This window comes from Triplophysa dalaica, chromosome 4, assembly GCF_015846415.1.
Source record: "Triplophysa dalaica isolate WHDGS20190420 chromosome 4, ASM1584641v1, whole genome shotgun sequence".
Lineage (NCBI taxonomy): Eukaryota > Metazoa > Chordata > Actinopteri > Cypriniformes > Nemacheilidae > Triplophysa > Triplophysa dalaica.
In genome coordinates this window covers 10,441,511-10,453,535 of record NC_079545.1, presented here as the reverse complement: position 1 = coordinate 10,453,535, position 12,025 = coordinate 10,441,511, and the positions used below count along the sequence as shown (strand labels likewise).

Genomic DNA, 12,025 nt, shown 5'->3' with positions numbered 1-12,025 from the left:
CTTCCTGTTTTCACTACTGTTTGCATTAATATTAGACTTTATTTAACTGGTTGAAGACTGCTTGATAAAATACTAGTCAACATGTGCTTTCTGGCATAATCCTGTGTGTTTTTGTAGATTCAAGCACGAAAGAGAAGTTAGTACTTGTGCGCTATCTGGCAGATTTTGACGCAGCATTTACAGTCAGAAGCTGTCAATCAATACTTGACGTGTCATTACAACCACTTCAAATCGCGCATAAATAGTTTAAAGGGCTTTATATGAATAAGAGCGTGATAATATAATGGAACGCTACACAATGATGACTGAAAAAAGCGAATGTTGCGTTGAGAAACCTGGGAGTGGTGATCGTCGATCAGCTTCACTTCACAGATCAGGTTGACAGCGCCACCCGGTCATGTAGATTAATCCTTTAGATAGAATATTAAGAAAATGAGTCCTTTCCTCTCCGAGCATGCTACAGCTTGCAAAGCCAAACCACTACGGATGATCCAGAATGCAGCGGCCAGAGTGGTCTTCAACGAACCGAAGGGGGCGCCATGGGCACGTTACTCCTCTCTTCATTACATTACATTGGACCCCTATAGTCGCTCGTATCAAATTGAAGACTCTGCTCCTGGCCTAAATACCTTCACTGAATTGGCACCCCATTTTCTTCACTCCCTTATGCGTTTTTTTTGCACTTATGCTTTTTTGCCCTTATGTCGTTCCAATTGCTTCTGTTATTTCCAGTGTTGTGTTTTACTAGTTACTAAGTAAGTAGTTGCTGTAATTGAATTACTTTTCCCATGAAAAGTAAAGTATGGGATTACTCATATTTTTTCTGAAATTTAACTACAGTTACTTTTGTTGTAATTAAACTAAACACTTGTGTAATATATGTGTGTGCAATGGTGGAATTGACATCAAAATTCATAGTCTAACTTTAAAATCTGTGCTTTAATGTATAATTCTCAAAATTGTTATACTTTGGTCAGTTAATAATACTTTATGTAGTTTTATATCATTTATTTGAATGAATTAAAAGAGCCGTTTCATGTCTATCATTGAATCACTTAACTAATCAAGGTTGATGTAGGATATAGAAAGTATTCAGTTATAAGTAATTAAATACTTTTTGGAGAGAGTCATTTGCACATCAATCTATTTACACTATTAAATATGTAATTAGTAACTAGTAATTAATTACTTCTTCATAGTAACTTACCCATCACTGGTTATTTCCCCATCTGTAAATCGCTTTGAATAAAAGCGACTGCTAAATGACTGAATGTAAATATTTTTTAAAAAATTATCGCATACGTTAATGTTGACAGCCCTAAATTAAAGTTGACTTGACTATTACTCAATTGTTTTAAGGAAACAAGATCATTCAATCAACTGTGCATTTAACTTTCAGTCTAAACACATGCCTACACTCGCACTCATGCTCCATCAACAATGTCACCAAGAATAACTATGCTAGCAACAACATATAACTTTACCAAGGGGCTATAGAAACAATCTTTATATTCTCCAGCATGTCTCTCTGACCAGGAGGAAAGCATGAGGTAACGAAGTAGACAAACTGTCAGTGTCACATCTTGTCTGATCTCCTTCAGAGAAAATCCAGAAAAAAACAGACTCCACTCACTATAAAAAAAAACAGAAAACCGGGCATATCTCACTGATTGTACAATGTGTTTGATTGATCAATTGATTGTTTGTTTATCACTGCATTATATGCTTATATACATACTGTATCATTTGTAGAGAAAGGTAAAATTGTTTTTTTGGGTGTAAATTATTTTAAGATGTTCAATCATGGCTGCTGCTCTTAAACTGACATTTTCCCACAATAAATAATCTTTCTTCAGTATCATCATTTAAATGTAAAAATACTATAAGGATAGACCAACAACTTTAAATATATAATACAATTAATATTTAAAAACATTTCATGGAATTCTTCTATTTATGTAGTCTATATTATAATATTACTCTCATTAAAATATTGGTATTTTGTGCATAATGTTCATGGCAAATGATAGTCTATGGAATATAACACCAAACTGAAAGTTATAATATAAAGGCGATCTTTAAACTTTGTTTAACTCACCAGGCAAGTGTGAAGATGGCTCCTTTTTGAGTCTCTCTATATCTCTTCTTATAGCTGTCTGAGCTTGTCTTTAAGTTTCAATTTTAGTGTATCCAGTTGTTCGTTCATCTTTAATTTGTCTCTTTCAGCTAGATAGCTCTGGGTTTCTTTAAGACAAGAGAGATGTATCTATTATATTTTTTATATACTATACTATAATACTACACATTAAACTCTAAGAGAACTATAACTCCCGTTTTACAATTTCAAGCATGGACCACAGCTCATGAATTTGTTTTGACTTTAAATTTCAGATTATGTCTTGAACAAGTATGATTAAGTAAGATTTTGTTGTACAGCCTTCAGTTACAATATAAAGTCGCTTAAAATTAAATAGAATCTGAAATTGTCGAAAAAAAAGTATTTTACAGGCTGTTTAATGAAAGCAAACATTAAAAGTGGAACTGTCAGTCACATTAAAATGTACTGTATAAGTTTACATTTATTTACATTTACATTTTATTTATTTACATTAACTTTGGATTTACATTACATTTATCCAAAGCGACTTACATTGCAATATCCTATACATTTATACTTGTGTACATTTATATTGGTGTATGCAATCCCCTGGGATTGAACCCACAACCTCGCAATGCTCTTACCACTGAGCCACAGGAAAGCACTCATTTCTTTTTAAAAAACAAAAGCAGGACACTTTTTAAAACACTTTTATAATGTAGTTACCTGCCAATAAAGCAGACATTTCCATTTTTATTCTCTCCAGCTCAGTCCATGTGCTGTCTTTCTGTGGAACTCAAGAAAGCACTATTCGCATGAAAACAGTAAACTACTCATGACTAATTCAAGTACTCATGAAAACAATAAATAACATTACTCGCTATGACTGTCGATGTGTCCGCATGAAACAATAAACAATAGTGATGAAATCGTTTTATCATTTACTTATATACAGTCCAGCATCTTTAAATGATAGCAAGAGATTCTAATTAAAATATTTGTATGTTAGATTCTTTATCTTAGGCCTGTAAGACTTACTAAGATTACAGTTACTTTATGTAAATTATGTAAATAATTATAAATGTCACATTCAATAAAAGAAGCAGTTTGAGTACAGTAAACCTGCTCTTACCTTCATGAAAGTGATGTTTGCTACTGCTGTTGCTGCTGCTGCAGCTGCTATTCCTGCTGCTGTTGCTGTTATTTCTACTCCCCTTGCCCCTATTACTTCTGACATCACAAGCAGTACTGCCAATGCTCCAACTGTTGCTTTATTTACCATGTGCTTATACCGGTACAGGATGTTTTCTGCAAGTGTTGTGACAAAGTGTGATAAATGAGCATTTAATCAACAGAATGTCAAAATTAAATATGTAAAAAAAATACATATAAAGATTGGGCAATTTGAATATAAATTATGCTGATTAAACCAATGTACCAATTTTTATTGTAATCCAAAAGATTTCAGACCATTTCATTCTTAAAGTCAAGAAAATATAAGGAAAAACTAAATGATCACTGTTTTGGTGTATAAAACTATTCACTGAAAAATATACAACTTCAAATTGTTCTCCCAACAAAGGTAATAAAGTAACTTGAACAAAGTTTTTTTTTATGTAGAAGAAGAATGTGTTATTTTGAGTATGCTGGACAAAATTAGTCTAAATGTGGTACCAACAAATATTATTTTGATAACTGTACTTAGATATCTTAGTGATTGTCCAAAGCGTCAAAAAGTTTGACCAACTCGCCAAATTGTGTAATCTCAAAAACAATTCTAGTGTTTTAAAGTTCCCAGCATGCATTGTAGAATTTTCAATTCACTAGTTAGATTATTAAAATGCTTACTATTTTAGGGTTTGCTGGCTATATTGTTTGTTTCTGTTGTCATTGTAAGTTATCTTTAGTATTTGAAGTTCCTTTTTTAACTATACAATGTTTTATGATGTTTGATGATTGTTACCATGATTGAGGCTCATGTGCTCAGTGTTTAGGTCTGAAGTAAATGGCGAAGAGAGGCCACTACAAAAATGTTTAAGGCCCAATCTCACAGACACATCTTAGTTTAAACTAGGACTATGATTTAGTTGAACTAAAATGCTTCTACAAAAATGTGTCAGAAGAATACATTACTGGTGTGTATCTTGAGAACATACCATAGCACTAACATAATTTAAAATATTTCGGGGCAAATTATGCTCAGTTATGACTGGGAAAACATTCATTTTAATCTGGGACTATCCTTAAACCTTGTCTCTGAAACAAGGCCTTAAACACAAACAGTTTAAGCAGTTGCTTAAGTAGAGTGTGTATATAATAAATCTATTAACTGGAGTGTGTATATAATAACAGAACAATTATAAATTAACGTTATATAAAACATAATCTGTTTAATCTGTCAACAAGTCCATAGTTGAGTTAACTCAGAAATTTGATTGTTGCATATTTATTTTAAATTGATTCGACAATTCTTTTCAATTGACAGTCATGTGACTTTACTCAGTTAACTGAGCTAAGAGAAATACTTGGCCAAAAGTTGAGTAAATTCAAAAAAGATGTGCAGCGAGTTGCCTTGAAATTTTAAATTAAATCAACTTTTCACTTTTTACAGTGCGAACATTATGACATCACAGTATTGCGAGTACGATTGGAAAGCTGTAGGCCTGCTAATGTCTCCTGATAAACACCAACAGATTCAGTGCTGCATTCAGTCGAATACATCTCACAGCAAAGATAAGATGTGAAAGTTGTAGTTGTGGTGTATAGCGTGATCAAACCACTCTGTTGGCTTCTGCTTTACAGTAAAGGTTAAAAAGCTTTATTTCATAATATTTATCATTTTTATAATATTTAATCAATATAATTGTATCAGTTTTAATCATTTAAATATAAATGTTCCTTAAGAATAGATTTTATCAAAATAATTGTATTATAATTATATGTTCAATTTAATTATTTATGTTCACAATTTTTTTAAGTAGATTGGTAACAATTTACGGCAAGTATCTACAGTTGTTGTTAACACATGGCTACACAACTTTTGTTTTCAAAAATGTATTAGTAAATGCTGAAATCAAGATCAATAGAAGTGTTGCTTATTTACAGTAAATGTTTCCTATGCATTAACCAATATTAACGAACAAGTGTAAAGGTATATCCTATAAATGATTAAAGTATTCTCACGTTTTTCTACTTTTACGGTTATCTCCTTTGTTCTGTCTCCACTGGTCACCTGACATACATAATCTCCAGCATCTGACCAGGTGAAGCAGTGTAGTTTTAGAGACACATTGTTGTACAGTCCTTCAGTAAACATGCTCACTTTGTTCTTGTAACCCATTCCCTCTATTAACTGTTTGTTCTTGTAAAGACAAATGCAGTCTGTATCCTTAAACCACCTGACCTCCATGTCTTTGGCACCGCTTGGTGACCCAGGTGACAGAAAACATGGTACGGAGACATCAGACCCCAGTATAACTATCTCAAGTCTTTCAAGGGTTATAAGGCGAAAATCCTCTATGAAGGAAATAAGAGAGGAGAACGTCAAATTAATTTCATCTTCGTAATTACTATTTGTTAAGAAAGCGTCTTATGTTAAACATTTAACAAACAATAAAATGTTTTGTCAATTAGTAACTCCAAAGACAATATTGTCAATGTGTTTATTATTTTTCTAAAAGACAATGACTATAGGGAATTAAATTTTCTAAAGAGGTATGTTTGAAAAGCCATACTTGATCCTTAAATCTTAAATTTTTTTAGAATCATTTTACAATTTTGATTGTGAAAAAATTAAATACTGTGCTAACTTAATAAATACGTTTCTAGTATATAATAACTTATGCTGGCACACAGTTAAAAATGAGTCCACTTATCATCTCATACACAACAAATGTTTAAAATATAAAAAGTTGTAAATTAATCCTAACCGTCGAAGGTTGGTTCATTACCAAAACATAAGACTTCAGCCAGAGTGAGCTTTTTTTAAATAATTTCACATAGTTTTGTCTAATGACAATCCACAAAGGAATATCTTGCAGGGATTCCTATTTCAAAATAGTGATAAAATTGATAAAAACATACCTTCAAAATTACTGCTGCTACTTGTAGCTCCCATTTTTTCCCTAAACAGAAACAAAACAGTAAGGCAGTCAGTGAGAAAGTTAAACTTTATCTTCATTCATATGAATATAAAATAACCTCCACCAAAGTCTGGCTACTTGTTTACTTAAATTAAACATTATGTACATCACCAAGCAATTTCAACTTGCCCCCGAGGCAGTTTTTAAATGAATTCAAAATCATTGCGTTTGAATTAAGATTTTGGTCAAATTTTTCTAATTTGATGCTATTACAACCAAGATCCAACATAGCCTATGGCGCAAGTCTGCAGTGCAGCATACCAGTTCACTGACTGCTGACATGAAAGAGCCTAAATTAGTAAAAAAAATAAGTGCAAAGAAGGTGCTATGTGTGATTTAATGATAATAATAATACATAATCTCATTCTAAAATTGAATGAGAGAAAAACTGAGGTTATGGTGTCCACCCCCTTGGACATATACTGTCCTTCAAATGTAAATCTTGGTGCTCCGGCACCTTAGTTTAAGTCACATGTGGAAAAAGCTGGCCGTGGTTTTGCCCTAAAGCTTGAAAGGCAGGTTAACCAAGTTGTTAAGTCAAGCTTTCACAAGCTTCCAACCCTGGTAAATATGTCCTTTCTTTCATTTGCAAATTTTGAAAGACTAATCCATGGTTTTATCACCACATGGGTCGTCTATTTCAACTTTAAGGGCTCTGCCCAAGCATTATGCAGTGGGGCATTCAGGGTTTCACTAAATAAAAAAGATATCAGTAACATAGTTGCTGTTTACTTCCACGAATGAAAAAATACTGACTTCCACTAATCTTACAGAGAACTAAACTCTGCTTTCTTGATTCCTTTGAATTTGAGAACTGAACATTCAAAACATATGTTTGATGGCTGTGATTTCTTTTAACTTATTCACAATCGACTTCACATCCATTTTTTCGCAGTAGTTTTGCGACCAGGGTGAGGTTAAACTAAGTCTAAAATCAAAGTTTATCTTTTCTAATCATTCCGTTGCACCACTGGAAACTAATAGAATATTAAAGTACATATGCCAGAATATTACATAAGTTTTATTTCACGTTCTTTTTGTTTTAACAAGCTCCTCTTACCTTTTGTTCCTCACACTCCTGCATTTGCTGATGACTCAGGTGAATGGATTTGAATGCTACGAAAGCCTTTCTACAAGTACAAAACATTTACTTTCATTTTCAGTCAAGTCGTTTTGAATAGCCTTGCTAATAATTAGGCTACGCTGTATTAATAGACTAATAAATTATATATATTTTTATAGATTGACAAAGTACTTAATACAGACATGTTAATGTATTACATTTGAAGAGTAATACACATCAAATACAACAAAGGTCACTGAATTAAATTGTAGGTCAATCCATATTAATTTTATTACATTTGGTCAGTCATTTGGCATGCAGGCTACTATATCACCACCAGAGGGCAACAGAGTACTTACAAATCAGCTTTTGTTCACTTGAACCTGAACTAAATAAAATAATAGTTTGTAATATTATATATATTATATTTGCACAATTACATTTTTTTTCTACGAAATATATATCAGAAATTTAAACATACACCTTTAGATATAAGCCTAGCAACATTTTTCCACAATAAGGCTAAGAACAGACCCATGCAGAACTGTACTCTATACTTTCATGCAAAAATGCTGTACAAACAAAATTTCCTACGATGGTTTGTATGTACATTATGGATGTAGGATGTAGTTGTACATTATTTGGTGTTTTTTCGGTCCTATCGATAGTGTTCCCCATGTGAACCACTGGAGTAGTGCAGCAGCTCACTTTTTTGATGAAATATGAAAGAGAAATGTGAAAATAATGTTAATAGTTTTGAGTGTTAACTTTTAGCACATTATTTAAGGGGTGTGATAAGAATAGCCACGTTCTCAAAATGAACCAAAATCTGAACTAAAATTGCTTGTATTGTCTGAATGTGTTGAAATGTATAAGAATATTTTGAGGCACAATTAGTTTTAAAAAGTTAAAATAGTGTTTAAGTTAAACTATCTTTACGCTATTTGTAACATTGAATTTTAAGTTTACTTAATAGCAAATCGCAAATGTTGCTGACATTTAATTCAAATAGTCCGCCAGTAGCAGAACTGAAGATATAGAGATATAGAAAAGGCACCTGAAGCTGATCCTGGAACAGCATGTATGAGGCACTTTGACCCAAAGCTTCTATTGAGGATGAGTGAAAGCCAGCCTTCTTTTACAGAGAGGTCACTTCCTGTGATGTCTATTTGTGTCTGTGTGTATGTGATAGAAACAGAGAGTCAGAATGGAGCATCTGGCAGAGTATCATGGGGAAATCAGTAAAAAAAGAGCGGAAGAGATCTTGGGTGAGGCAGGCAGAGACGGCAGCTATCTGATCAGAGACAGTGAACGTTTACCGAATTCATACTGCGCGTGTGTGCTGTGAGTAACATCTCAAACATCTGTGTGTAGAATCACTGTTTCTGTGTGCAGTGACTGACATCTTTATTTAGTAACTGAGAATGTCAATATACAGGTGTGGTGAATGGGTGTACACCTACAGAGTTTTCAAACAAAAGGATGGCTACTGGACGATAGAGGTATGAACAGATTCAAGAGGGGTTTAAATCTGCTAAATCTTTATTATGTTGAATGCAAAAACACACACATTTTAGATGTGAGGGGGACAGAATGTTTTATTGACTGACATATTTGTATTTTATAGGTGTATTACTTTTTTTAGAAGTGACCTGTCACACTTTTGCCTAGAGGTCACCAAAACAGCATACTTGACAAATTAGTTAAACTGGGCAATTTTAAGTGAGGAAACCACAATGAACTGAATAGCCACAACAACCCAAACTGTGTCTGTGAGAGAAGGTTGTTTTTTAAACATACTTTTGGGTGTCTCTTGAGCGGCGATACCTATAGTACATATACATTAATGTAGACATGAAATAAACCTCTATTGAATGTGGAATTAAATGTAAACAATTATGTGATCCTACAGTAACTTACAAGACGCAACATTGTTACTGTACAATCAGCTACTATTGGTCTAAAAGTATGAATAGTCAAAGCAAGAGGGTCACATGTCAATTGTTGCATGCAAACATGTTTTGAGCACAAATGTTTTGGACAAGGTTTGAGAAAAAAGTGAAAGGGGTTGTCAGTGACCTCTACTCAGAAGTTGAATGGTTCTATAGTGCAAAACTAGTGTTCTATTTTTTCTGTTAGTGGTCACTGTGTTTAAGTGTGTATATTGGTCTGTATTTATAGACACTCACCACACATCAGCTACAAATTTGCAATCTACTTCTGCTGTATGTGTTTAGTGCACTTTAGATTTCAAACGCTACAAGGAAGCGGTGAGCTGTGCAACAGCTCTGATCTGCTATTTTTAATGTTGATCAGGTGCTAACAAACATTTTCAATTAGTTCATGCTGAAACTTTACCCAAAGTATTTTACACTGAAAAAACTCTTTAAAGCAATGCAATAAAAACCAAACAGTCTTTGAATAGTTTCAGATCTCCTAAATGCAAAAGAGAATTTACTGAAACCAAGAAACTTTAAATTTTCTTCTTCACAGGGGTATAACAATCCATGTGTTATTGTAATCCATTTGAAAGTGTTAAAACAGCTGAACTGTTAATAAATTGCTGTGTATAAAACAGACCTAATAAACACTCCCTCATAACAGTGTTTCGTCACTTCTAACGACTTTTGGATTGTGAAGTAACATTTGTTTTTTAATACATATTAATGTGGAGGCTCAGAGATGACCTATTTTTGTAGGCTGACCTGGAAGTAAGCGCCACGCTGGTTCCCTCGAACAAAAGCCTATGTATTTCTCCCAAATACTTTTGGAAGATCGCAAATAATAAGCTCTGTGATTAACAATGGTTTGGGTTTAAATGAACACAACATTTGTTTCTTTTGAAGCTGAAATACAATAGGCATAAGTAAAAGGCTAACACAATGCTATAAACAGGTTACGGCCAGGCCACACATACTCCGTGTGCAGTGCGTATGCGATCGTATTTGTTAAATTAAGAAATAATGGCAGATTAAAATGCTGTGTAGTACAAATATTCTACTGTGTTTATATTGCGTAAGGAAGGTGCTTGTGTCTAGATAGTGACAAGCACATGTTCCAGAAAGTACAAGACGGAAGTGTGATGGATAACACTCAGCTAATTATTGAGGTAGAGAAATACAAAATGATTTATGACACCCAGGACTGCTTTTATAAAGACATGAATGTTAAAGAAAAGGCATGAGAGGCAGTTTTATCGGCCATTGGAATGGATGGTTAGTTATTCTGAAACTCTTTTAATAGGCTAGGATAACTTAACGTAAGCATCAAGTGTTTTTAAGCAGGCTACCACCCTGACATCAAACTTACAGATAGAATATCATTTAAATAGAACAGTCTTTTCAGCTTTTGTGTTTAGTCCTGAAAAGGTTTATAATTCTATTTCTGTGTTGTCCTACACTTAATTCAAACTTAATTCATCTACTCTACTAAACATAAAACAGAGAATCACAATGATGAAAATGGCGTGTTTCATAAATCCTTTTTAAAAACGTACATTTCTACCAATTATATATCGGAAATTCCCATACCCATTGTTGACTGAATCACACAGAAGACGCGCGGACCGCTAGAGCGCTACAAACGCAGTATGTGTGTAAGCACCAGCATAATGGATCTGTTCTGCATACGTTTTGCTCTACGCACCCCATACGTACTGCACACAGAGTATGTGTGGCCCTGCCGTTACACTTAAGGTCGCTCAATATCAACGTCACCACCACCAAGACTCCGACAACTCTTTCAAACTTTATTAAAAATGTGTTAGTCTGTGAATGAATCCGCATCTACGTTTTAAGAGATCTGTGCCCATGTTGCATTATTTGTGAGCTTTATATGCACGATGACGTCTAAAGGAAGAAGTAACTTTCAGGAATTTTTTAGCAACCGCCGTTTTTAAGACACAATAAGGCAAATCACAAGCGGGTTAATACGGATGTGTTTTATGTCACAGAATCAAACGTAAAAAAAAATGTAGAGGTTTTGTTTAGCACAGAGCTTATTTCGGGCTGTTTAACAAAAGCCCATAGAAAAAAAACTAATAGACCTTGGAGCGATGGAACCGGAAGTTGATATGCTATCTCGCTTCTGGGTTTTGCATACAAAAATACGATTTTCTCGGTTCCCTATGGTCCAAAAACGTATCTTTTATAAATGCAGAATCTTTTATCAGTTTTTCATTTTTTTCCAGACAGCTCCTGGGACAAAAGAAAGATTCTTTAGAAAAGTCAGTAATCTTATTTCTGCTTTCAAGATCCCGGACCAAGGAATCATTTGTCCGCTTCTCTATCCTGTGAATAAACCAAAACATCAACAACAACACAAAGATTAACACCTCACAACACACAATGTATAGTTTTGTATATTTTTGTAAATATCAATTCTGCATTTTTTGTTTTTTTGCCCGGAGTCCTTTCTGACCTTCATTACTCTTCTGCTTTTGTTTTGAAACTCATGAAAGCTTGTTTCCTCTTTAAAAATATCAACAATTTCTTCTGATGTCTGTTGTAAAGCCTCTTCATGAGATTTAAAGAAATTAACTTTGCTTTCTAAAGAATTGTGTGTGATGAAATTCAGAGATAACCAGATGTACACCCCTGGCTGTTGTTTTTTCAGTTTAACAGACAAAAAGGTAAATCCATTGAAAATAAAACAAAATAAAAAAAAAGTGTGTTTGTGTCCTAAACTTTGTTTACAGAATTCACTCCGTACAGTTGATATTAA

The 12,025-nt window shown here is 33.6% G+C and overlaps 1 protein-coding gene across 2 annotated transcripts; it reads left to right on the top strand.

The window, feature by feature from the left end:
- The first annotated feature begins 8,504 nt into the window (after positions 1 to 8,504).
- Positions 8,505 to 11,917, top strand: sh2d1aa (SH2 domain containing 1A duplicate a). Of its 2 annotated transcripts, none has more exons than XM_056746848.1 (3): positions 8,505 to 8,647; positions 8,742 to 8,805; positions 11,497 to 11,917. In XM_056746848.1, exons 1-3 carry the CDS (start codon positions 8,511 to 8,513, stop codon positions 11,596 to 11,598), a joined length of 303 nt encoding a protein of 100 aa, XP_056602826.1. In that variant the 5' UTR covers positions 8,505 to 8,510; the 3' UTR covers positions 11,599 to 11,917. The 2 variants fall into 2 exon arrangements, with proteins under 2 accessions (XP_056602826.1, XP_056602825.1); XM_056746847.1 differs by having other exon boundaries at positions 11,493 to 11,917.
- Positions 11,918 to 12,025: the final 108 nt, after the last annotated feature.

Bases quoted from the DNA above. Each gene is read 5' to 3' on its own strand.
- sh2d1aa (XM_056746847.1), top strand. From the start codon at position 8,511: ATGGAGCATCTGGCAGAGTATCATGGGGAAATCAGTAAAAAAAGAGCG. The intron at 8,648-8,741 runs GTGAGTAACATC...GTCAATATACAG, and splicing joins TCATACTGCGCGTGTGTGCT to GTGTGGTGAATGGGTGTACA. The intron at 8,806-11,492 runs GTATGAACAGAT...ATTTTTTTCCAG, and splicing joins ATGGCTACTGGACGATAGAG to ACAGCTCCTGGGACAAAAGA.